The sequence below is a fragment of the Trifolium pratense genome, linkage group LG5 (assembly GCF_020283565.1).
Source record: "Trifolium pratense cultivar HEN17-A07 linkage group LG5, ARS_RC_1.1, whole genome shotgun sequence".
Taxonomy (NCBI): Eukaryota; Viridiplantae; Streptophyta; class Magnoliopsida; order Fabales; family Fabaceae; genus Trifolium; species Trifolium pratense.
The window spans coordinates 37,962,386-37,989,337 of NC_060063.1; the positions used below are offsets into that span (position 1 = coordinate 37,962,386).

Genomic DNA, 26,952 nt, shown 5'->3' on the forward strand with positions numbered 1-26,952 from the left:
ACTTTATAGAACTAGCTAATAAGTTTGTTTGAAAAAAATGATAAGTGTTTGACAACGAGTTTCTCTAACTAGCTTATAGCATTTTTTTAGATGTTATTTTAAGTAGCGTATGAGCTTATAGCTTATAGCTTTTTCATTTTATTCCATATTTACCCTCATTAATTTTATTTATTTATTTTTTAAAAATTATAATAACTACCCACTAACCCTTACAAAAAAAACTACCCACTAACCATGTATTTTTATGTCATTTTGTACTTACAACAGCTAAACTTATCAAACACTTTAATTTTATTCTACTAATTTTTCAGCTATAAGCTATCAATCACCGAATAGAACTTATAGCTTATTTTTACCGAATACAACTTATATTCACTTAGAGCAAAAAAAAAAAATATTCACTTGGAGCAGCAGCTGCTATGAGCATCAGCAACACCTATAACTGTCTGTTACCCGTTATCCCACGCGCCACCCATCAACGCGCCACCCTCTCCCTCTCTTCAACTCCATTTCTCTCTCTTCCAAAAACCCGCCAACGCCTCTCTCTATCCGCCATGTCTTCTTCTTCTTCTCCAACAACCTTCACTGAACTCATTGACGATTCTCACTTCGACACTCTCCTCTCTCCCGACGATCTCATCTCCATTTGCGGCTTTGGTTCTCTCCTCTCCGGTATGATAACTACCTTCATTTTCCCCTCTGATTATTTGTTCTTCATCGCTTAACATTTTCACTGAATCGCAGAGCGAAGCGCGCGAAGCACTTTCCCTGATTTGATCAATTTCAGAATCGCTAAGTTGAATCACTTCCGTCGTGTTTTCGCTCATGTTGCTCCTGTTTTCTTTGAACGCGGCATTGCTAAACCTGAAACTATGGTTTGTTCATAATTTCTTACTTTTATTCTAAAGAATGAATATTGAAGAACAAAATTTAAAAAAATCTGTGATTTGGTTTTAATGTCTGTTTGGATTGGCTTATTTGAGTTTATGTATAGACATAAGACTAAGTTTGAAAGAACTTAAAAGAAAACATCTTATGAAATTTTTTGTAAGTGTTGTTCAGCTTATTTTCATAAGAGTCTGGTTGGATTAGCTTATTTTTGAGTTTATGAAAATAACTTGTGCAAATAAATAAATTTTTATCTTAATTCATAAGTTCATTAGCGAAAATTGTATGTTCATAATTGTTTTATCATAAACTACATTGACAAGCTTATGAGTAATACATAAAAGCTTATTTATTTGCATAAGTCATTTTGTATAAGTTCAAAAATAAGTTAATTCAAACGGGCTCAGTCTTCGGTATAGCTTATGAAAACAGCTCGTAGCATATGTAAATATAATTTATCCGTATTTTATTTTTTCCCTAAAAATAGCTTATGCAAGCTTATGCATAAGCGCTTATCATGATAAACGTTTGTACTATAAGCTGCAAATAAGCTGTTTATCCAAACAGGTCCGTTTATGCCTTGTTCAAATTGAAGATTTTGATTTTATTTTTTGTTGATTAAAATGTCAATAGGAAATTTCAAGCTTGAGTGTGGAGGCATGTGAAGGAGAAACTCTTGTAGTAACAGTTTTTGAGATAAGAAAATCTGAGGTATAGTGATAGCATTGAGTTTTTCAATTTTATATTCTAGTCATGTTTTTTAGTGATTTTTTTTAATTAACTGAGAAATTGCGCTAATGTTTTATTGATTTGGTTGTATCAGATTCCAGATTTTATTAAGAGGGAGGTTGAATTTCGGTTTCTTGCTGTAAGTTAAATGTTCTTGATTTTGAGTTTTGTGCTATTAGTCCATTTAAATTGGTAATAAACATTTGTGAGACTGTTTAAGAGAACTTATAATTTATGACATGTTCATAAGCTATTTTTAGTTTATTTTTATAAACTCTCCATGATATCTTATGAAAACCGCTTATAGCTCATACAAAAGTATAGAATGGACAGTTGTTTATCCGTTCTGGACTTATTTCTTGGTTGTCTTAAAAATTTGATTTTTTATGTGGTTTGAGATGCTCAATTCTTTGTTTGTCTTAGGTTCTTCCTGAAACACTTGATGGCAAGTCTTTTGATTTTCCGGCGGTATGTGGTGATCATTTTGTAGTGGCTTTAAGCATAGATTCTATGGTTATTGCATCATAAGAACTAAGAACATTGGTTGTTTAATTTAATTAGAAAATGTGTAATTTTTTCAGGTCCTTTGTGCACGTTATAGTGATGAGGAATTTTTCAACATTAGATGTAAAGGTATTTCCTTCAATTATAGTACTGTGGTCTGTGGTTGATTATTTTGTTTTAAAGAAAAAAGTTATTGTGAAAATCTTTTCAAGCATGCCCTTTGATATTGTCTTTTGTTCTCAATTTATGTAAGCTTGCATTTTGATTCTGTTCAGGTAACAAGGAAATTTTATTTCAGCAATATGGACGGTGGAATATTGATAAAATTTGGAGAGATGATGTTTTTCCTTGCCGAGTATATCTACGACACTGGTAAGCATTTTCTAGCATGTTTGGATGAGTTTGACAACCTTTTCTCGCGTTGCAGTGTCATTTGACCGTGATTTTATAGAAGCTAAGATTTATAGATTCCAGTAAATGTGAGTTTCAACTGTGAAAACCAAAGTATATAATTACCATATTTCTTCTTGGATTTCTTTCTGGTCACCATTCTTTTCTGGTTGAATATATTCCTTGCTATTGAATGTAGAATCCGTAATCAAGTTTGCAACTGGAAGAAATTTCTTCACCACACAAGTTACACATTCACAAGCAACATTGCTCTTTCTAGTTTCTGTTTGATTTTCTTTTGTTTTTGAGATACTACTTATGCTATTTTCCTCTCATGTATCTTGTTCCATTTCACATACCCTTCTTTTCAATATATTTTCAATCTTATAATCAACAAAATCTTTCTAGGACGTTTTCTCTCCCAACCCCCCTCAATTCTTTTCTACCCCCTGAATTTCCGTTTTTGCCCCTGGGGGGTACTGCGGTTTATACGAACCGAAATAAGCTGACATTCTGATAAATTTCGGTAACCACTTACCGAAATCTGGGACATTTCGGTTCGCAGGTACCGAAACCATTATTTCGGTAAATTTCTACCGAAAATGGCCTAATTCCAGCGACCAACGTACCGAAATCTAGGACATTTCGGTTCGCAGATACCGAACAAGCTGACGTTCGTTTTTTGTGTACCGAAAACGCTAATGTTCGGTTTGCAGTTACCGAAATGGTCTAATATTTGGCTTCGGTGAATGCGAACCGAAGTTTTTTGGCAAAAATGTTTCAAACCGCAAGGGGCAAACTTGGATTTTTGGGGGGTAGAAAAGAATTGAGGGGGGTTGGGAGAGAAACCATCTCTTTCTAGTATCAGTTTCAATGAAACCAAACAGTACCATGACTGAGCAAACCATGTTTTTTGTGTAGTGTTCTTGCAGCAAAGAATCTTGGGGATACAGCCTACAACAACTTTCTAGATCATACCTACCTTGCTGACCGGAAAACAACCATTCGCGAGTACTTAGCAACCACAGGTTCTGGTATAATGGAAGAAGAGCCCCCTGAATCCCTCAAGTTCCGCTATGGTGGTTGATTACTTCAACATTCAGTTTTTGCTGTCATTTGAGATCTCAATGTCAAGGAATGGAAGATAGGCTTAAACATTTTCATGTCAATAGTAAAATAAAATATATACATTAATAATACATTCATGCTATTTGCTCTAATTTGTTGTAAATTTTGAATATCAAGCTTAAGAATAACATTAAACAGAACCCATAGGGTGTGTACAACTTTCTTCTTTAAGAAAGAAATATTCATCTCAGCTTCTACCTATTATGGTGTACATAATCAATGCTTCAATAATTCGTTGTGTGTATATACAGAAGGAAATAAATATCCTTTAAGACTCTCGACGAGGGAAGCATTGAGATTAATATTTAAATTTAAATATAAAAAAAAAAAAAACTGAATTCTGTATTCACTAATAACTTTCCAAAAGAACTTGTTTGTCACATTAAACTATTAGAACTACTATCTTTCTCTAGATCTCGGATTAATAATTCCATCATCTTCTTATACATTGGCATGTAATGGTCATTTATCATTGTTTTTGAAAGTCTGAGTTTGCTGTACAGCTTTCTCGGTGTTTCATATAAGCGGACATGTTCTTCTATAGGATCATCAGAATTTGAATCTGAATTATCAGAAGGCATAGGCATAGACACGATATGCATGATTGTGCCTGGGGGATAAAATTGATGATTATCTAAGTTATCTGATGTTGTGATTGAATTACTGCATTCTGCAGCATCGGCAAGTTGATTTTCTTCTTCAGTTATCTCTTTTGCTGCTGCTGCCTCTTCTTCCTGATCATGAATGTCAATGGTATCATCCTGTTTTTGAAGCTCCTTCTCCAGTTCATACCATAACTGCCCTTCTGTTATATCATCTACGGTGGATGTGGTAATGTCTTGATTAGAAGCAATGAGCTGTTCCTCCTCATCTGTGTCATCATGGCCTGATCCTCCGCTTGAGGAATTGTGTTCATCTGTAAGCACCGACGTTGTTGCTGTCTCTTCAGTCAAAAGAGACCCTGATATTCTCTCAGATAATAGAGAAACTTCAGTTACGTCTTCTGCATCAGAGTTTGGTGACGGACCAACATTTCGGCGGCGTGCACTCATGCAAGACCACGATGACAGCGATGAGCGAGTTCTGACAACAGCTTCTGCAACACTTTGTGCACGCTTCATCATAACCTGCTAATATAAAACACAGCCTTCATAAGATCAACGATACATTATGTATCAAAGAATTGCAAGATGCAAGATGGATAACTACAAAATACAAATCCCATGTAAATATGTAAGCGTCATGATCAATCAATCATCTCTTGATATTATGCACAGATAGATAAAATCCCAATTCAAAGTTATATCCCAAAGACTACTATGTGATGCATGCCGTGAATGTCAATTAGAGATCAGGGAGTATAGAAGATGAAGCTACCTGAGTGCCAGTGGTTACTGGCCACAGAATAGCACCAGCACCAGCTACCCTAGCTTTTGCACTAGATATAGTCGGTAGGCGAGATCCAAGTGCAGTTGCAGAGCGGTAGACAACATTGAGGACCTTCGTATGTTCAACCTGATCCCGTAAATCATTCAACCAAGAGGAGGCAGTGACCTGATGAAAACCAACTTAAGTAAGAGAAAGACAAACTACATCATACATTAAGTGGGGTCGACTACATGGACCAAACCAGGCCATAATGTTCTATTGTCATTCCTATTTAATTAAATTTATATAATTTTTCTAAATTATTACTAGTCTGATTAACAAAGGAGGCTGTTTTGAAAAAAAATTGTTGAATAGGAGTGACAATAGAAACAGGAGTGGCAATAAACACTGCCCAAAATTGGTTATGAACATCTACATTAATGTTTTGAGTAAAACCTCATTTTCATGAGGCAGCCTTGACAAGATTTTTTACACTAGTCCCAACACTGGGGGAATAGCACGAATAAAGGTCCTCGACTATTTTCAATTCACATTTATAGTTAATCTATAACTTGGACGACCACATTAGTCCCTCTGCTAGAGACTAACATGAAAAACATATAATATATCGAAGATCTTTACTCGTGGTTCTGTAGTGTAGGGATTAATATATAAAATCATACAAGATTAGGGCTGAAAATGACAATTTAAATGTTAATCATTAATGTTCATTAAAACCATCTCAAGATGGAAGCACAGCTGCACTACCTCAGATCGGAGGTCATCAATAGAGGAAGTTGAAAATGTAGGCACCAAGTCAGAACCATTTATGATGGTAGTGATAAAATGCTTTCCCGATTCTGCTAACTCCCATGTCATACAAGCAGCTGCAAATATGACAATTATGATACAAGGAATTAGCAATGGTACTATGACAATAGAAGAAATGATATTAGAGAAAATTCAATGTTTTTTATAAATTAGAATCATGGAGAAATATCATGGTTGCCCAAAAGTTTAAAAAGTATCACAGCATGAACAACATTCTTCACTCATCTCCTCTACAGTATGTATTTGAAAAAGAAACTAGTGACTTCATTTAAAATTTACAACTACCAACAGTCCAAAGTAGACATCCTTGCTTTTAAGTGTTAAAAATGCAGCAGAAAATCATCACTTTTGTCATCAAACAAATAAGAATATAGATATCAACTGCATACATACAGTACATACATACATGTCATGCTTCACAATACGAATGTGATGAAGTATTTTGAAATCTACATCATCATTGAGAATCAGTCATAGAACTTGTACAAAGAAACAATTACATACACAAAGTACATCTCATGTTTCACAATAAGAATGTGTTAAAATAAGTTTAAATGCCGAGAAAAAGTCAAAGAACAGTTAATCAAGTTTAAATGCCGAGAAAAAGTCAAAGAACAGTCAAAGAACATGTACAATTAATCAAGATTGTGTGATAGTCATAAAAATAAAATAATTTTTTTAATGAATTATGTCTTAGTCAACTGAATAAAAAATTCATAGATAAAGCAGTATAATGGCATACCTGGCGCAAATGTGACACAAGTGCTTGAGGAGAACTCTTTCTGCTCTCTAAGAATATATGTTAAGAGTGCAGCAGTACCACCACCAAGTGAATGTCCAACAACCTACTTATACAGGCATATATATGTTAGTCACAGGATGAAAAAAATAAAAGAAAAAATGCATTTTTGTATTGAAAATTAAATTTTGAAAGAAAATGGAATATAAAGTGACATGGCATAATGTAAGAAATAAGAGAAATTTCTTATTTAAAAAAAAGAATATAAGAGCAATACCTTGACACTGAAGTCTGGACATTCACCAAGAGCCTTAAGTAGGGTAGGAGTACAGAGCTTTGCAATCCACCGAGCAGCAGCAACCATACCACAGTGCGCATATCCTAAAACCAAGTTGCTTATCCCACCATCATTTAAAACCGAATGATGGAAGGGTACGACAGCACCAGTTGCAGCTGTCAGTGTGTCTTTTATGCTATGAGTGCCCCGGATCAATAAAAGTAAACATTTTGACTGTGTATCGCGTATAATTGTGAAAGCTGGCTTCAGAAGCTGCAGAAAGATACCATACCATAGGATCAAATTGCAGAAAAACTGATGAAAACATGCTGATATACTTTAGCGGCTGAAAGTGGAATTTAACACGGTCAAACTTGAGAGAAAATTTAAACGTCATATAACTACCATATCATACAGGACTAAATGCTGGGTCGGTATTGCACATATGAGGATGATACGATGAATGAGTGGTCACGTGTGACAAGTTAGGATTAAGAATTAAATCATTAGAGAAAAAGTAAGGATAGCTGCAATTGAGAAAATATGACAAAGTGCGGATGGATGGTAATGTGTAGAGACTAGAGAAGCCCCATAGAAACAACCAATGGGGAGGGCGAACCAGATGAAAAATTGTCCAATAGTAGGATCCGTTCAAGATTTTCCTTATTACAAACAGAATAGTGAACAAGATAGCAGAGACCCAAAAAAAAAAAGCTTCAGCAAAGGAAGTTGAAACAAGGTAAAGTCGTAAAGATAAGAAAACAGGGTAACCTTGTTTCGTATAAAAAACTACATCCTGTGGACTCAACTCTGTTAAACTATAACTAATACATATTCCATTCAAAACTCAGGCCCCGAAACCCCATTTCCTTGAAATTGTATGATGTTGCCAAGGTAGTTCCAACATTAATAAATTGACAAAACTATCCCTGAAGTTGTAACTTTTGATCATTTTAGTCACACCCTCCTAATAGTATTGAGTTTCATTTTAACAAACAAATATGAGAACTAACTTGACAACATTCATAGATACTTTTTTAGTTACCAATTTCATATAGTAATTATTTAACTTCCGAGACTAATTTAAAATATTGTCTTTTTTTATATTAACCCTATGGTTCCCAAGGGAAGGAGGCCCCGATAATCCAGAGTTCGGCCCCGAGGGTAAGTAAAGTCTAGCCAAGAATTGTTCCCACCAGGAATCGAACTCGGGTTCTCCCGAACGATCCAAATTTAAAACATTGTCTTGACTAAATAACCAACAATTTCGAAATACGTTTTTGATAATTTTAGGAACCAACTTGCCAGCACAGTAGAATTTAAGGGACCAACAAGGAAATTAGCTCATTATATTAGTACAAGAGCACACCTAATTCTACTATCAAACACCAAAAGCCATGATGATATGTACAATATTTTGTACTTTCCATAAAAGGAAGAGAAAAAAAATAGTAGTCAAAACTAAAAATGAAGAAGCAAATGTCATTTTCATTAGTACTTCCTTCTAAACCATGATGAAAATGAAACCACAATCTTAAAACCTATATCAATGGCTAAGTCTGAGTCTGCATGAACCTATGATTTGTCTTTACTCCTGTCTCGACCCCTAATCCTCCCAAAAACATAAACTAGACAAAATAAATAAATAAATGCATAAAAACAAAATCTTACCCCAGCTTTAGGCTTCTGCATAAGAACATCTTCAAGAGTGAATCCAGCTGAATCTAAAAACACAGGAAATGGCTTCTTCGAAAAAAACATACATAATGTCAAAAGCCTCAAAAGCTCATACAATTCTGCAATAATTTCATCTCCTTTAAGTTGCACACAATCGCTTCCAGCATACACACTAGCAACTGCTAAATTACCCTGCAATTCAACCAATCATCATCACTCTCATCACTTACACAAATTTCAACAATAACCCAAAATTAAAAAATCACTTTTTCTTCAACCCCAACATAAAAAAATCACTTTTTCTACAACCCCAAAATACAAAATCACAAAAAAAGGCTTAAATTTCAGAAATTGAACCTGTTTTCTCATGAAATAATTGATCCCAAAAGCTAAATCACCAATAGGCCATTTTCCAAGGGTTTCAGAATAAGTAAACCTTAAAGTTTCAGACAAAGTCCCAATCGATTCAAGCAAAGTCGCCGGCGCCTGAGCAGGTCGCCGTGAAATCCTTCTCCGACGAATCGATCTACTCGATTTCGATACATCTCCATCGGAATGATCATCTTCTTCTTCATCCTTCTTTGTCAATCTCCGACTCACGTAGTACAACATCACCGCAGCTCCGGCCGCCGTCGCCATTGTACCCGTCGCCATAGAAAACACCAATCGGTGTTTCAGATCAAGAAATCAAAAATCAACCCCAATTGAATTTTCTTGGATAGAAAAAATGGGGTTTCGAAAAAAATTAGAAATTTAGGGTTTTGGAATTTTGGGTTTGTGTGTTTGTATGAAATCGGAAACGCAACAGAGAAGAAATAAATAGAGAGAATGGTGTTTTAATTTTCTCTTTATGTGAAAAGATTATTACCAGTTTGGAAGGAACACGGCAATCTGAACCAGTGTTTTAAAAACCGGACCGGTCATTGAACCGGAGAGGATACTGGTTCACTGGTTCATTGGTCGAACCACTGGGTCACTGGTCGAACCGCATAATAGACCGAATTAAATCGGATTAAACCGATATAATGAACCGGTCTCTATATAGTTATTGAACCGATCTTTATATAATTAAAAAAAATCATAAAAAATATGAAATTTTGAAAATTTCATAAACATACCCATTTAAAAAAATTATCTATAATATAAACATGTGAGTTTTTTTGTGGTGAGTGTTAATAGTAATATAAATATATATACTGTAATATTCTGTAAAAAAAATAATAATATTATATTTATAAAGATCATATGATTTAGAAGACATCTAATTTTGTATATTGAAAAAATGAACGACAACTAAATTGGGCTATTTTGAATTCATGTATTAAAAAAGCCCAAACCATGTTATACAAAGTTACAAACCCTAAACTGTAGATATAATATTTGCTACATGTTTTGCAGCCGCCTCTTCTATCTAACTTCACTTTTCCTTTATTTCTATGCACTGCATTTTTCTTCTTTCTCTTTCTCTGTGAGACTGCAAGTCCATATTTAGTTCTAATTTTCTTCTTTCACATCTTTTTCCTTGAACGTGGATCTGTTCTTGTCTGCTACCACAAACTCAATTCTCATGTCGCTTGCTATTTTCTCATCTTCGATCTCTCTAAATCCGAGTCTCTGTTTCTAAATCTCCAAACGCTAACAACTGGTCTCTGTTTCTCCTTTCTATTTTCATTCTGATTTATTTTAATTTTTCTATTTCATTTTTTTTTAATTATTAATAATAACAAAACAATATCTTGAACAAAAAAAAAAAAAAACAAAACGACGTTGTTTTGGTAGAAAATAAAAACGGGTGTAATCAAACCGCCGGTTTGGGGGAACCGCCGGTTCACCGGTTTTTCCGGTTTTTTCCGGTTTTTTCCGGTTCCCATCGGTCCAACTGCATGAACGATCCAACATATGAACCAGACCGGAAAGGCTCCGGTTCCCGGTTCAACCGGTCCGACCGGCCGGTCCGGTCCGGTTTTTAAAACACTGATCTGAACAGAAGCTTGGTGGCAATAGTGGATTTATGTAATGACAAAAATACCCTTGGTTGTTTGTGTAATTTAATTTGGGGTTACGGTGGGGGTAAAATGAGAAGAAAATTGTTCATGATGAAGTGAGAGAGTGGGCACGATAGGGATGATGACAGTAGAATAACAAGTAAAGAATTTGTTTTTATGACAAAAAAAGTAAAGAATTTGTTAACCAAATATATTTGTTGGTACAACGTTTTTGTTTTTACTTTTTAGAAATGATGTTTGAAACCAACGAGTTTTATAAACGAAGTTTTCTCTCCTCACCTTCCGTGAATCTTTTATATTCTCAATATTCTAATTTTGTCCTTGCAGAAAAATTCGGTTCGCAGAAACCGAATTTTTACTAGTGTAAATTCAGAGTAAATTTTGGTTTTTAGAAACCGAAATTTGTTTTCAAGACAAAAAAAAAACTTCAGTTTCTACGAACCGAAGTTTTTTCAAGGGCAAAATTGAAAATTTAGGGGGTTAAAAGATTCACGAGGGGTGGGGAGAGAAAACATCTTTATTACCTGAACCGACTATGAATCCGTTAAAGTAATAAGGGCATGTTTGGATAGATAGTTTATTTGTAGTTTAAAAGACAAGCGTTCATTAAAACCCACTTGGGTTGGTCTGACGGTATTGACTTGGGACTTGAGAGTGTGCTCCTTCTTAAGGTTTCGGGTTCGATTCTCTCTTGTGCCAATTTGAGTGAGTTAATTTAGCTTCTTCAAAAAAAAAAGACAAGTGTTCATCATGGTAAGTCGTTATGTATAAGCTTGTATAAGTTATTTTAGGAAAAAAAATAAAATAAGGATAAGTTATTTTTACATATGTTTCCATAAGCTACAGAGAAAACTGAGACCATTTAGGCCCTGTTTGGATTAGCTTATTTTTTAGCTTATGCAAACAGCTTGTGTATTTTTTATGTATTATTATAAGTTTATCAAGGTAATTTATGATAAAATAACTTATAAAAATACAATTTTCACTAGTGTGGACTTATAAAACAACATAAAACCTAATTTATATTGCATAAGCTGTTTGCATAAGCTCAAAAATAAGCTAATCCAAACGGACCTTAATTGACTTATTTTCCAGCTTATACAAAACAACTCATGAAAATAAATAAACTTTTATGTATTACTCGTAAGATTGTCAATGTAGTTTATGAAAAAACAGTTATGAAGATACAATTTTCGCTAGTGAACTTATGAATAAACATAAAACTTTATTTATTTGAATAAATTATTTTTGATAAGCTCAAAAATAAACTAATCAAAATAAATAGTAAGAATTTTAGACTTCCAGAAGTTTGATTTTATTTATTTATTATTCTTATCTACTTAATAAGTTCGGTTGAGAGAAAAAAAGCTACTCCGTACTTTACAACAATACGCAGATTATGGTACCACATGAAAATTTTAGACATAATTATCTCAAAAATTGAGGAAAATGAAGAACTTACACTAATATCAATTACGTAAGAGATCAAGATAATAGCTTTTGTATGTAGAATATCAACTTAAAACCTAAAATATTTATAATGGATTAAACATGCAACGAACGATAAATTTTATAAAGTCTATCAATATTAGATTTCCATTCTTATTCATGATTTTAAGTTAAAATATTTTTTTTTGTCTCATAAATATAACGCAGCTGATAGCTATCAGAAACATTGTTGCATTGGTTGGGGTTTGAAACTTAGATTTCTCCACACTATAACTATAAGTGTGTAAGTCTAACCATTAAAACTACTAAATAAAATATTTGGTGTTAATCTTCTAAATTTTAAGGTAGAGGCTCTTTAGTAAATTGAAGTTTTGTGGAATGATAAATAAAATTTAGAATGAAGATCTATTTTAATCCTTCATGATTTGTTGACTATCAAATTTATCTTTAGTATAAAAATATTACAGATTAATTAAAATTTACTTTTGTTAGGTATAAAAATGAGTCGTTAGAAAATTGTGAAGGATTAAAATGGATATTCACTCGAATAAAAATAAATAAATAAAAAATAACATTTATTTTAATCTATTATATTTTTTTTGGTCAAATAAATTTAATTAGTTTAGTCAAAATAACTTAATTATTTCAATTAAATATATTTAATTCTTTTTGGTCAAATAACGAATGTAATTATTTTTTTTGGGATTAATGAATGTAATTATTTTGGTCAAATAGTAATTTAAATTTTTTTTTGTGAAAGTAATTTAATTATTATTATGGTTAAATCCAAAATACTTCCAAACGACTAATTTTTTTAATTAATAAAAAAATCGCATTCTCTAACTTTTAAAAAATAAATAAATAAATAGTAATTTAATTATTATATTTTTGGTAAAAAAAGTACTAAATCTTTTAAAAAGATTCTGCAGTTATTAAGGACAAAAGTGGTGGTTCTGCAGTTCGACTCACACGGGGGACGTATGCAGTGCAGTGCAGTGCAAGTGCAACCGTGCAAAACAAAAGGATCTATCGGTGGATCCAATTCATCTATCATTGACCAAAAGATCGATGATGTATGGTTTCAGTGACAGTGGGGAACACTTACTTAGTACAGTACTATTTAGACCTGTAAATTTTGTCTTGTCCCATTACCAAATTTGTTGGTTAGTTACTTAGGTGTTTTTGACTGAACTCTGTACTCCTTAAATACAAAAATTAGGTGATTTTGATGTGATTTGTTGGAGAAATATGTTAGTATTTGTAAAAAAAATTAATTTGTCTTAAAATACAATTCAAACACTTGTTAAATAAGAAATATACATATTTTTATAAAAAAAATGTCTCTTTTTTTTTAAAAAATTTATCTATCTATATATCTATATCTATCTATATATCTATATATATATAAAAGATAAAAGATGATAAACTTTGAAACCCTAAGTGTAAACCCTAATTCATTGGCCAATCAATGCTTAACACATTTGTCTCATGTCCAATTGTATCTTGCCAACATAGGTTTGTTTTCATCCAATTATATCTTGCCACTACTTGCTTCACAAAGTCAACTATCACATGCAACCTTCCTTCTATTACTTGCTTCATGTGACATGTGTATAGAAGTGAAAAAACAAGTGGCATCATGCATGTATGCCTTCACAAAGTGCTTCACAAAGTCAACTATCACATGCAACCTTTCTTCTATTACTTGCTTCATGTGACATGTGTATAGAAGTGAAAAAACAAGTGGCATCATGCATGTATGCCAATGAACAAGTGTTTTCCATAGATGAATCCATCAACCCTATATAAACCAACTCCTCCTAAAATTTCAAACACACCATTTTCACTTTATCTCCTTCAACTCACACATTCTCTCTTCTTTTTTCATTGAATTCTACTTTTTCTCTCCTCTCTATTCATTCACCTTCTTTCTCTTATCTCTCTCACACCTCTCCATCTCTCCACCTCACTCACATTTCTAATCTCACTCTTACCCACACACACCACACACATCAATTTCTTCCCTCTTTACTAGCCTACATAACATTAACAATATAATTATGGTTCACTACTAGAAAACTCGCCTTTAGCGACCGATTTAGCGACCGAATTTCATCAAAATCGGTCTCTAAATTTGTTAGCGACCGATTTTGCGACCATCTAAAATCAGTATCAACGACCCTGGTCGCTACTACGTTGTGACCAACCCAGCGACCGATTTGGTAGCGACCGATTTGGCGACTGCTCGTAGCGACCGATTTGGCGACTGCTCGTAGCGACCGATTTGGCGACTGCTCGTAGCGACCGATTTGGCGACTGCTCGTAGCGACCGATTTGGCGACCGATTTGGCGACTGCTCGCAGCGACCGATTTGGCGACTGGCTTAGAGACTAGTTGGCGACGCTCGTTGCGATGCATTGTCCGACGCAATAGCGACTGATTTAGAGACTGATTAAAGCGACTGACTGAGCGACCAATTTATTTAATTTTTAAAAAAAAAATGGTCGCTAATTCGGTCACTAATTTCAATTTTTTTTAAAAAAAATTGTAGCTCCATATTAACATAACAAGACACATTAAAATTCTTATAAAGCTCTGCTTAATCAAAGATTATATAGAAAAATTACAATAGAAATAGTGCAAATCAGGAATTACTCAAAATTGATAACATAGGAATGGTCAATACATACATAAATTATTTTGTCAAAAAAAAAAATACATACATAAATTATATCTATATAAAGCTTAGTTTTTTTCATTCTAATACACTTTGTAACTATAAGAGACTCCCAACACCTTCATAGCTTCCTTTCATCCGGCAGAAAGTATATCCATTATTGTATCATGTGGTGGAGACACTCCAAACAAGAAGGCTCTTTGACCAAATAAACTAAAAAGTACCTAGTACCTGCATCGATGATAGTCGCGTCTGATATCAGCACCAAATCAAATTTCTTCTCATAATGTCTTCATTGTTATATCATGTGAACAAACCCAAAATAGTCACTTACTAAAAAACAAACCACTATGATCACAAATCTCACATAAGTCCCAAATGTTACTCTGCTGGTTATTATATCTACCTAATCTAACAAAACCACTATGATAAAGATAGAAATTTTTAATACGCAAAAGTCAAGCACAAGGTTCAACGAAACCATACCAAAAGAATATGTGTTGGCCACGTAAACAGAGATCGAGCAGCCATAACCTAACAGTCCAAATTTGTGATTTACTACATATATCCCTGAGATGAAAATTAAGTACCACCAAAGATTAATTATGACATTTCTACTTCCTTAATAACAAATGTAATAATTATTGGGAACTCTTGTAAATAAACATAAAAATAAAACCATTGAATTTCAATTAGATATGCATTTAGTTAGTAATATGGTCTAAGAAAATCTATGTTGAAAAAAACAAGCTAACCATTTGCAACTCATAGTAAAGCTTTTATGAATGCTTCAATTTAAGGCAAAGAGCTTCCGACGGGATGAACTTGACCTCTGAACAAACATAAAGTAACACAAGCAATTAAGTTAGCCTTCAAATCATGTTCTAAATGAAAAACATCACCAAATCAGCTTATGCAAAAAATGTACACATCGAAGCAAAAACACCACCAAATCAGATTTGAATGAATAAAATAAATGAGATTGAGAAAGAGAGGGAAACAAACTTGTCTTCAACATGACGCAGTGTTAGACGATGTTCATGCTCGCACTGACGCAGCATTGGATCAGGTCATTTGATCTAAATGTATTCAAGAAGACATTTATAAGATTTTTCCCACCATATACGCTTCTTTAGATCTGCATATTAACAAATCAGCGAGTCTTAGGCAAGAGTTCTATGCACCCAATTAGTGACAGTTATGGTTCTACCAACAATAGCCATACTTTCAGCAAAATACAATTATGGTGGTTCAAAGATGCATATAGAAAATTTAATTGGACATAAATATGGCATGTAAGTGACAATTGAAATGCATACAAGAGTCTTAGCTTAGCTCAATTGGCACAATATAAGTCACTGTCACTATAGAGACTATTTTATACATAACTATAAGAACATAAAAAAGTTCTTGGTTGCTTTCCCAGTACCGAGGTATACCATCCCCCACACAAATTAATTCATAGACCTCATTTATAGAAACATAGCAGAAGTAGATTCTGCACACAAAAATAGGAAAATGATGAGAATTGAGAACTGACATGGGAATACATTAATGTTTAGCTTTTACAATTAAAACTTGTTTATTGTTTTGACCTCGTGATATACTAAAAAGTTTAGCCTATGCTGAAGTTTCATTAACTTGAAAGAAAAGCCTACACCACTTACTCCTCACCAAAGAACAACACTAACACACAAGCCAAAAGAAATAGAAAATAACCAGCACCAGACCATGACATCGTTTGCTAACACAACCCAAACCAATGCACTCACAATTTAGAACAAGAGAGCCTGCCAGCTCTCTATAGCCCCAGCCACTCTGATTTATGCAGTTGTAATCTACATTACTTGATGCGTGATTAAGAGCCGACAAGAAACGACAACATCGATCAACAAACTAACACATTAATCAGACCTTTTGCACTACATCACACAAGACCAAGATATATCACGCAAATGACAGCAAGGCAGTTACATAGTACCTTGTCATCTCTAAGTAATGCAGACATCCAGAATGCTCTTATTCAAGGAGCTGGTTTGCGCACATGGATAAAAGCTAATATTGAACTTTCAAAAAATTCAAAAAGAAAAAGTCAGACATTGAAAAATGGAACAAGTAAAGCACAAACTTCTAATAACTTTGGCGACCTACTATAGTGTAGGTAACAACCCTATCTTTCTCCCGTTTCAAACACTCCTCGGTCTGTAATGAAAACTACAATATTAAATAAAATCCATATGATATTGTAGATGAAGAAACCAAGTTATAGCTATCACCATTAAGGAATAATATGTTGAGCATATAATCAGGACAAGAATCTTCTAGTAACAAAACATATTTACCATGAAACTAATCTAAGCAACTGCTCCATGCTTCCTACAACATAACATTCACAAGAAAACTCGGTCCTTAAAATTCTAATTCAAACATATATAGAAAAAAGGAGAAAAAAAACTTGAGCACATCATTCTTTTAAACTATCAATTACTTCAAATTCTAATTCAACTATATGCTGCTACAACTGTAACTTTCCATTTAAACTTGGGAAAAGTAAATAGAAAGTCTGTTCTAGTTCAAAATAGAACAAATTGCAAATACACGAAATCAGATAATTGAACTTACCTTTTAACTAAGAAGAATTCTCCTAGTCAATTTAGTTCAAAGTGCTCAACAATAACTCAATTCAAACTACCAACGACAATTAATTAAGTTCTTATATATCAATTAATCACAATCATTAAAAATAGATTAGTAATTAAAAATTGAAATATCCATCTAACCCATATCAATCTCCAATGTGTTTTTTCTGCATACATTTATCCTAAAACTAGCCAACATATGAAGACAATAAAATCAGAAAAATAAATAGAAACAATAACTTTCTATAATTTAAAATCTATTAATGTGAACATTTCATTACAGGAGAAATTCCAATAGAATTAACTAGGTGTATCGTCTAACGAAACTTTGCTCTTGAACCAATTGTGACATTAATTTTTCTCGCATTTGAAAGCAAGTGCAGTTAATTAAAGTAGAAACACAGTACAATGTAAAACTAACAGAGGAACAAATAGGTATGTTTATTGAACACATTGCTGCAGATAAAAAAAAGGAAGGGTAAGTATGTAAGCATTGACCTAATGTCAAAGGACAGGGTAAGTAGTAGAAGCCAGTTTGCATCATTAATATCTGGTTATTAATTGTTATTATTCCAGGATAACTACAAACGAAGAGTACATTTTATTCAATAAATCAGGCATGACCGCAGTTATCAAATTCACAACACAAGTAAACAGTCAAACTACACTCTGAATGATGTGATACCAATTAATCCAATATATGTAATAGATATATAGATATATACAAAGATAGACACATTGCAATAATTGAATAAAGCTCACCTGTACCAAAGAATAACCACCAGATGAGTATATGGTTTCAAAGGACTCCCATATTGACGAGCCAACCCAAAATCACAAATTGTTAGTTCACCCCTGTTATTTAAAAGCAGGTTTGAAGTCTTCAAATCCCTATGAAGCACCCAGTTGTCATTAAGTTACTTCACACCTTCTAAAAGCTGGACCATGAAGCAATTCACTTCACTTTGGCTATATGGTTGCTTCATTGACTCCAGTAATCCTTTAAAGATGGGTTTTGTGGCCATCAAAATACTATCAAGGCTACTTCCAATCACTACTTCCTTGACATCAACTATGTTTTGTGGCATGAGATTGGTTTTGTGAAGGAACACATGAATCAAAAACCCAAAAATCTACTCTCAAATAGAATAAAATAAATCAATATATAAAGACGGGTTTTGTGATTCACTTACTAACTATTGAGAATGAGTGATACGACTGCGACCGTGAAGAAGCCCTTGAGCAAGAAAATCGCTGATGATTAGAGATTCGTCGTCAGTACAGTGGCTGATGGCGAGAGATTTGAAAGAAATCAAATAAGATCTAAAACACAGAATGATATAGAGAGAAAACGGAGAGAGGTGCGATCAAATGGTGTGACAATGGTTGTGGTCGATGTAATTGTTTGCAGTTCAGGGTGGTGGCTCTGCTGATTTTAGGGTTTCAGAGAAAGGGTTGGGGAAAAAGAAACCCTTGCTCAAATGAAAAGAAAGAGCTCGTACAGAGAAAGACTTGGAATAGGTGGTCCGGTGGTGCAGGAGTGAATCAATTTGTGAAAAGAAGGAGTAAACTTCGAATTAAGTGAATGAATGAATGAAGGAAGCCAGAGAAGATTTGAAAAATATGTGATCGAACGAAAAAAATTATATAATCTATTACCGTACTCACCAAAAAAATATAATCTATTAGCGACAGATTTGCCGACTGATTTTTCAGTCACTAAAAATTGGTCTCTAATTCAGTCACTATATTTTGTTAGTGACCGATTTGGTAACTGATTTTTTTTTGCACTTGTAGCTTAATATTTTGGTCTCTAATTCGGTCTCTATAGTGACCAAAAATTTTTTGTCTCTAAATCGGTCTCTAAAAGCAAAATTTCTAGTAGTGCTAGAGGATAAAGCCTCACATTGAATGAAAGTGCAAGTGTTGAAAAACATATAAGTGATGAATGATCCAACAAAAATTACACTTAAAACTGACTCAGACCACATGTGAATAGATCAGATGAGCTAGTGAATTGATTCATTCTTCAAAATCTGCTTGAGTCGATTCGATGAATCAATTCATAGAGAACAAGTTTTTTCCTAACTTCCATGAATCATTTTGAGAATTTTGATGAATCAATAAACAGAAAAAACCACTTGTTATCATTCCAAGGTATTATGTAGTCTAGTGCTATCCAAAAGAAATTTAATGCATTTTCATCAAGTGATATATATTTGAGAGTTTTAAAAAAATTGAAAGTAGCATGCATGATTCCAAACACAGCAAAATAGAACACAACCTATTCAATTTAGAAGCAGAATATTCAAACACATGACCTAGAAATTCTCCTCCAATACATTCACATGGGAATGGAATGTTGATTCTAAAATATGAAAAAAGTTATCATTACTGAATATACTATGTCACTATTATAGGTGAATTGTTAACAATTTTTATTGCATAAAGGATGTTATATTTGAGAGTTCAACTAAAGGCATGAAAACTTTGATTCTACTATGAAAATAACACAATGCAGAAACATAATGAACAATAGGAACCTATTTTTGAGCTTCATTGAATCAATAGGAACCACATGCTATACATTCTCGCTTCGTATCCACTGCACACGACTTTTCGTTTTCCATCTCTCAAAGACCTTCATGTCAATTATCTTCGTGTTCTGCAACTTCTCTCTTTCTGAAACTATTAACATCCACTTAATTTTTTACTTTTAATTTCATCTATAACACCAAATTGCTGTAATATTTCCGCCCCTTTTATCCAAACTGCGTTTTCTTTTAAAAATAGGAGCAATAGTAATTGTTTGAGTCTTGAGCAAGAACTATAACGACGGTGGATCTTGATAATACATGAGACCATGATTTGGGCAACCACAAATTTTCTAATTAAATCTGAAGCAACAAGTTTAAAACTACAAACCCATTTATAGTTGGTTATCTCAATCAAAGAACCCTTTTTCTACAAACCCATTTAGAAGGTCATTCATACAATTATATACTTATTTTGATACACAACACAACACCAAATTTGGCCCCTCATCGTATCAGCAACAATTAAAGAAGTTTATTCATAATTCTCATTAAAAATAGAACAATCACTTAGACACATTATAACACTAATCAGCCAACGTACTGCCAATATTAAACTTAAATAAAACATAAATTTAAATACCATAAAAAGACAAGGAAACAAAGAAGCTTCATGCTTAAGTGTCTAAAGACTTAAAGTATCTAAATGTTGAAATTCAAATGAAATAGAGGGAAAAAAAAAATGAAGACAAATATCAAAATAGAAATAAACAAATCAGATGCGTTTGGGGGTAAAATCAAGTTCAATTCGGTGGAAAAATTACATAAACAGAGATGAGAAAGGGTATATGAAAGCAAACCATGTTGATGGCGGGCGTTTACCGGGATGACGATGTTCTCTGTGACGGCGAAGTAATCTACGACTATGGCGATTACCCATCGAATCAAAAAGAAGAAGAAAGAAGATGAAGATGAAGAAATTAGGGATCATAGAAAAAAGAGATTTTTGCAGAAGATAGCGATGTCAACGTAGAAACCCTAAAGTAGGGTTACTTCTCTCACCTCGATTTGGGAAGGAAACTGAAAGCTGGAAACTCGATTGGATAACAAAACTGGAAGAAACGCTAGCTCGATTTGTGTATGGAGAACGAGAGCTGGAAGTGAAACTGGAACGAATAGGGTTTCTATGTTGCTTTCCTTTCTTGCGGTGGGTTTCAAAGTTTGGGAGGAATTTTCTAAAATATTAGGCCTGATTTTTGAATTGACATAAAATAAAAATAAGTGCAATATTTTCACGTTTAAGTTAATCGTATTTTTTTTGTCAAAAAAAAAAAAAGTTAATCGTATTTTAAATTTAGTGATTTATAAAAAAAAAAAAAAACCAGTTGCGTCAGATCGGCTGTCGCTAATAATAATCGGTCTCCAATTCGGTCTCTATAATTACTTAGCGACCGATTTAGCGACCGGATATTTTTTTACTTTGGCGCTCAAAATTTTGGTCTCTAATTCGGTCTCTATAACTACTTAGCGACCGATTTAGCGACCGATTTTTTTAAAACTTTGGCACTCGAAATTTGGTCTCTAATTCGGACTCTATTGCGACCAAATTATTTCGGTCGCTAAATCGGTCACTAAAAGCGAATTTTCTAGTAGTGGTTATTATTGACACTCATACCTAGATTCTTCTATATCTATTTATAAATACTTAAAACAAGCAACTAAATGAGAATTTCAAAAGAAAGGATTAGACTTTGTATCTACTATGTCAAGAATTAAGAGTATATCAACTCTAAGGACTATGATTATTATTGACATACCTAGATTTTTCTATATCTATTTCTAAATTCCTAAAACAAGCAACTAACATGAGAATTTCGAAAGAAAGGATTAGACTTTACATCAACTATGTAGAGAATTAAGAGTATATAAACTCTAAGGACTATAATAGAAGTGTAGCAAAAAATACAACCAAAAAGGTAAGAATATTGATTTACTCATAGACCTCCATATAAAAATTAAAAGTTACATCTAAATCTTCTATGAACTTCGAGTAAAATGTGACTCAACTCATGTTTGGTTAGAATGAAATTTGGATATATCATATATGTAATATTGGAGGCAGAAATTGAAAATTATACTATATTTTGAGTTACAATACATGAAAGCATAGATAAAGAATAGAACAGAGAAAAACAACCACAGATTCATTCATTCATCACCATCTCCTCATACTATTTTTTTTTCTTCTCAACACAAATTGATGAGATTAAAAACAATAAAAATTGTAAATCTGAAGGTTTTTTACATTAAACAAATTCATTCACTTGGTCTATTAATTGAGACACAATCAGAGCAAAAAAAGGTTTTTTTTTACACACACAGAGAAGAGAAATTACAAAAAAAAAAAAACTAATTTAACAGTGCACCTTCCCTCTGCCTCCACCAACACCCTTAACCTGAAATCTAAAAAAGAAAAAGAATTAGAAGAGGGATAGATCTAAAAAGAAACAAAAAAAAGGGAAGATAATTACCTTTTTTTAACACTATTTGTTGTGTTTTTTGCACCTTTAATGTTGATTTGTGTTTAAATCGCAAAAAATAAGGTTTCTACGTAAATTTTGGGATTTTTTTGGGTGGTTATGATTCCGGCGCGGTGGTTCCAGTTGGAAGGTGGCGGCGGCTCGCCGGCGACTAGCCGGAATCTGAGAATCACGGCGGTCGGTTGCCGGAAAATGAAGAACATGAAGAACTCCGGTTGGAGTTCATCCTTGAGAGAGAGAGAGAGAGAGAAGAGAGCAGGAGAGAAGAGAAGAGAGAGAAATTTTTTTTCTCAAATGATATTTTTCTGAAGGGTGGGGGTATTTATACTCATGCAGATCCACTGCACGCTCGTGCATGATAATATCACCATCATCACCCCTGATCTTCCATCAAACGACCCAAATCTTTCACCCTTTGATCAAATCAGGAACGTCTGATTGATCAGACGGTCCTGATCAAATCCCCTGGTTTTTTGTTTGTGGGCGCAAATGGGCTCCGTTGGGTTGGACTTTCTGTTGTTGCCTGCTACCTGCACCCTGTTATTCCAGTTTGCACCCCCTTTACGTTTTAATTTAATTACTTAAATTAATTCATTTAATTTGTTTATTTTGTGTATATATTTTTATTTAAAACCCAAAGATATGAAAATGCCAAAAAACATAAAAAATATAAAAATATCAATTTTCTTTTCTTTACATCAATTTGTATCAAATAATTTTATTTTCGTTATGCTCTATGATTTGAACCCTTTTGAAAAATAAGATTTGAACCATTTAAGTAGTGCATATAAATTATAACTCTCTCTATGATTAGAGCCTAAGACTTATGAATCTCTCTGTACTTCTTGATCATATTATCAATGATTATATGAATGATTTTTAATTTCATCATCTTAACATACTACTCATGGGAAAATTAAATTACTGATGCTCTTCGGCAAAAAATAAATTTTATACATGTCACGGGTCTTGAAAGCTCCACTATAAAATTCGGTGTGAAGCTTTGATTAATTTGTTTTATTATGGCGCTCCCCAATTAGCCTCCAATCAAATATTCAGAGCATCCTAACACTAATATGCTTTAACAAATGAGTGAAATGTGATAGTTAAAATTAGGAATTGATAGTGTAAAAAAAAAAAATAGGAATTGAACTTTTGTCAAAAAAAAATTGAAATAGGAAATGAACTCTCACACTTACAAGAATTTGTAAAATCATGCTATATTAATTCTCTCTTGATGAACTCATACCAATTACTCAAATATTACTGATAAAAATTTATAATTCATGATATTGAAAAATATTATAAAGCACGGGGAGATGACTATTTTCACCGTTCATAGTCATTTTATAATCACAATTACAAATTATTACTGATAAAAAAATTATAATTCGACGGGAGATGATAATTTTTATCACTAACAAAAAACATTTAAATTACTATTACAAGTTTTTTTTAATAATACTATTACAAGTCATTACTGCTAAAAATTTATAATTTATCGAGGAGATGACAATTTTGATTGCTGATAAAACTTTGAGGATCACTATTAAAAGTTACTGCTGATTAAAAATTATCATTCACGGGAAAATGACAATTTTGATACCTGATAAAAGTTTTAAAATCGCTATTACAAATTATTACTGATAAAAAGTTACAGTTCATTGGGAGATGACAATTTTTAACAATTATAAAAGTTTTAAAATAACTATTATAAATTAGAAGTAACTTATGTTTTAATAATAGGTTATGCCTTTTTAAGGTAATCGTTAAAGCTACGGGTTTAATAGAGATGTTTGAAGTATATATGGGGTGGGGAGATTAAATATCATATCTCTAATCCTCTTGATTGTGGCGCATGATAGTTCCAATTTATGTAATTATCTTAATGAAATTTTCTTTTTAATCTGTTGATATTTGTCCTTTATAACCATATTAATTGTGCAAAAAAAAAAGGTAAAGATTAAATTTTATATATATAACGGGTCTTAATCTTTGCGTCATATAAGTTTCATGATACTTCGATATTTGAGCATTCACATAGATTCGTAATTTTTATGCGTTCATGATACAAAGATTTGTAATTTCTGCATGCCGCTTATCTAAATTTTTAGTTTTCGCGCCATATATATATGAGTCGGAGTTTGAACTTTAAACATTCTACTTATTCATCTTAAGGGTATAACTTTATCTAATACTCCTTCCGTTCCAAAATGTAAGTCATTTTGGAAAAAAATTTGTACCAAAATGTAAGTCGTTTTAGAATATCAATGTATAATTTTAGTTGATCTTCCTAAAATACCCTTGTTATATATAATGTAATGTCTCTATCAACTGACCTAAATTTACGAGGATAAACACACTCCATTTCCCTTTTTTAAAGCCGTTAAAATTGAAAAATCTTCATGCATTTAAAATTGTACAATTATACACACCAGAACTACATTCCACTCGCTTGGTTTAAAAATGAAATATTTAACATTTTTTAAAAAAACAACTTTATTTAGAATTCTTAAAGAATGATCCGTTCAGAAACTACATTCCACTCGCTTGGTTTCATAATCTATGTTCCGAATCAGAGCTTTATACACACCAGAACCCTCTACCGCTGGTAACCAAGCTTTTTGGAAGGCTCTTTGGAAAGTCCAGGTACCTCAATGTGTTAAAAAATTTCTCTGGAGAGTGGCTAGACATATCCTACCTACTAGGGAAAGATTGGATTAATCAAAAGGCATCTATTTAGATCCAACTTGTCCTCTTTGTCATGTTGAGAAAGAATCTCAAGACCACTTGTTCATGCACTGCCAGGTGATTCAAAGGCTTTGGTTTGTTTCTCCGCTTGGTTTACATGTCCCTCCGTTAATGAGTCTGTCTGATTGGGTGCATAAGTGGCTCACCAACTCCAACCTTCAAGCAGCTCAATTATTTAGTCTCACCCTCTGGCGCATTTGGAAAGGACGAAATGATGTTGTTTTTAATAATTCTCAATTCTGTCCTGTGAAAATTGCATCTGAAATTTCTGGTTTTGCAGCTGAGTTTAATGAAGCCTGCAATGTTTTTACAGGTGAGGGAAGCTCTGGTCTAAGCACTACTGCAGTTGATGGTTGGGTTTCTCCTGCTGTGGGGGTCACAAAAATTAACATTGATGTTGGCTGTTTTGATGATAATTATACTTGTTGGGGACTGATTTCTAGGAACTATGAAGGTGGTGTGTTAGCAGCGATTACAAAGAGAGAAACAATTAATTCTACACCTCTAGTGGCAGAAGCTTTGGGGTTGCAATGGTGTCTCAATTGGATTCTTGAACAAAAATTGCAGGATGTGGTTGTGGAATTAGACTCAGAAGTTGTAGTGAAGTGTGCTTATGGGTCTTTTTGTAATGCATAAATTGATTTGATAATTGTTGACTGTCTTGACTTGTTAGGTAGATTGCTTAATGTTAGTATAGTTGTTGTTACTGTTAAGATGTGTAAGAATAGGGCTGCTCATGGCCTTGTAGGAATGACTAGAAATGTAGGATCTATGTTGTGGTGGGGAAATGTCCCTGAACCTGTTGCTTCTATCATTTGTAATGACATTTTATTATTGCAATGAATGAGAAGTTTCATGTCAAAAAAAAAAAAGATATATTATGGGCCCGACAAAACGAATGAAAAGTAACTTATTTCATTTAACATATATAATAGGAGTTTTAAAAAATATCAAAAAACTTCTATTTACATGGAAATTCATAAGAAACGATTTTTTTTTTTAGCATTTTAAGATGCAAAATCATTTATAATCACATCATTATCAATATTCTCCAACATATCCTTCTCAATTGACAAAGTTGCCAAACTGTTTAATCTCTTGTGACATCGATGATTTCAAGTAGATTTCTTTTATAACACTATTAAAATAGAATTTGGGCCTCTAAAATTTGGGGCCCTAGGTCGTGGCACTCCTCGATGTTTTCTCTCTAGGTCTCCCATGTATCTTTTATACTCTCAAATATTCCAATTTTGCCCTTGCTAAAAACTTCGGTTCGCAGAAACCAAAATTTTTTCTAGTTTAAATTCAGGAAAAATTCGGTTAACAGAAACCAAATTTTTTTTTTCCAAGGCAAAAAAAAATCGGTTCGTAGCAACCGAAATTTTTATTGAAGGGCAAAAAAGTAAATTCCAAGAGGAAAAAGAACCATGGGAGGCCTAAAGAAAAAACATCGTCTAAGTCTAGGGCCGACCCTCTGCTTAGCCCCATTTGCATTTTTCTAGTTCAGACTCGCTATATTCCAACCCGTAAAACCTGCTTTAAGTTCATCCCTCTTATTTCATTGAGTCAATTTCAAATAGACTAAATTTTAAACCTACAAGAAAATGTTAATCCCTCTTTATGTTTTTATTGATTGTTTGTGTATTTTATAGAGATGTTTTCTCTCCCCACCCCCTGTGAATCTTTTACCAAGGCCCAACAAGAAGTGACCCAATATGATCCAATCCACAATTTCAAACAATGCAAGGCGGGACAAACTGTGATGGCGCCAATATTTTGAAATTGTGGCGTTAAGCAGAGGAAAATATCTCCTCCCCCATGATCT

The 26,952-nt window shown here is 33.2% G+C and overlaps 2 protein-coding genes and 2 long non-coding RNA genes across 17 annotated transcripts; 1 reads left to right on the forward strand and 3 right to left on the reverse strand.

Annotated features, from left to right (window-relative positions):
- The first annotated feature begins 390 nt into the window (after positions 1 to 390).
- On the forward strand, positions 391 to 3,840 carry LOC123883728. Its single transcript, XM_045932625.1, has 8 exons — positions 391 to 672; positions 745 to 875; positions 1,522 to 1,599; positions 1,712 to 1,756; positions 2,041 to 2,085; positions 2,199 to 2,250; positions 2,397 to 2,493; positions 3,433 to 3,840. Exons 1-8 carry the CDS (start codon positions 420 to 422, stop codon positions 3,596 to 3,598), a joined length of 867 nt encoding a protein of 288 aa, XP_045788581.1. The 5' UTR covers positions 391 to 419; the 3' UTR covers positions 3,599 to 3,840.
- Positions 3,698 to 9,400, reverse strand: LOC123883727. 2 transcript variants are annotated; one of them, XM_045932624.1, is made up of 7 exons: positions 8,889 to 9,400; positions 8,526 to 8,723; positions 6,855 to 7,127; positions 6,581 to 6,683; positions 5,776 to 5,894; positions 5,017 to 5,193; positions 3,698 to 4,766 (listed from the first exon to the last, which is right to left on the reverse strand). In XM_045932624.1, exons 1-7 carry the CDS (start codon positions 9,183 to 9,185, stop codon positions 4,017 to 4,019), a joined length of 1,917 nt encoding a protein of 638 aa, XP_045788580.1. In that variant the 5' UTR covers positions 9,186 to 9,400; the 3' UTR covers positions 3,698 to 4,016. The 2 variants fall into 2 exon arrangements, with proteins under 2 accessions (XP_045788580.1, XP_045788579.1); XM_045932623.1 differs by having other exon boundaries at positions 3,965 to 4,769.
- Positions 9,401 to 14,621: 5,221 nt separating this feature from the next.
- Positions 14,622 to 18,928, reverse strand: LOC123883729. 12 transcript variants are annotated; one of them, XR_006800428.1, is made up of 8 exons: positions 18,065 to 18,928; positions 17,006 to 17,039; positions 16,815 to 16,865; positions 16,645 to 16,729; positions 15,669 to 15,801; positions 15,419 to 15,495; positions 15,150 to 15,233; positions 14,622 to 14,894 (listed from the first exon to the last, which is right to left on the reverse strand). It is a non-coding gene; the product is annotated as an uncharacterized LOC123883729 (long non-coding RNA). The 12 variants fall into 12 exon arrangements; XR_006800426.1 differs by adding an exon at positions 17,801 to 17,883 and having other exon boundaries at positions 16,645 to 16,865; XR_006800424.1 differs by having other exon boundaries at positions 16,645 to 17,039; positions 18,065 to 18,435; positions 18,496 to 18,928.
- A 3,093-nt stretch (positions 18,929 to 22,021) lies between these two features.
- On the reverse strand, positions 22,022 to 22,651 carry LOC123883730. 2 transcript variants are annotated; one of them, XR_006800430.1, is made up of 2 exons: positions 22,368 to 22,651; positions 22,022 to 22,292 (listed from the first exon to the last, which is right to left on the reverse strand). It is a non-coding gene; the product is annotated as an uncharacterized LOC123883730 (long non-coding RNA). The 2 variants fall into 2 exon arrangements; XR_006800431.1 differs by having other exon boundaries at positions 22,022 to 22,299.
- Between the last annotated feature and the right edge of the window lie 4,301 nt (positions 22,652 to 26,952).

Excerpts from the sequence above, each read along its gene's own strand:
- LOC123883728 (XM_045932625.1), top strand. The coding sequence starts at position 420 with ATGAGCATCAGCAACACCTATAACTGTCTGTTACCCGTTATCCCACGC. Across the intron at positions 673-744 it reads CTTTGGTTCTCTCCTCTCCG|AGCGAAGCGCGCGAAGCACT; the intron begins GTATGATAACTA and ends ACTGAATCGCAG. Across the intron at positions 2,086-2,198 it reads AGTCTTTTGATTTTCCGGCG|GTCCTTTGTGCACGTTATAG; the intron begins GTATGTGGTGAT and ends TAATTTTTTCAG.
- LOC123883727 (XM_045932623.1), bottom strand. The coding sequence starts at position 9,185 with ATGGCGACGGGTACAATGGCGACGGCGGCCGGAGCTGCGGTGATGTTG. Across the intron at positions 5,895-6,580 it reads TTGTGTCACATTTGCGCCAG|CTGCTTGTATGACATGGGAG; the intron begins GTATGCCATTAT and ends TCATATTTGCAG. Across the intron at positions 4,770-5,016 it reads CAGTAACCACTGGCACTCAG|CAGGTTATGATGAAGCGTGC; the intron begins GTAGCTTCATCT and ends GTTTTATATTAG.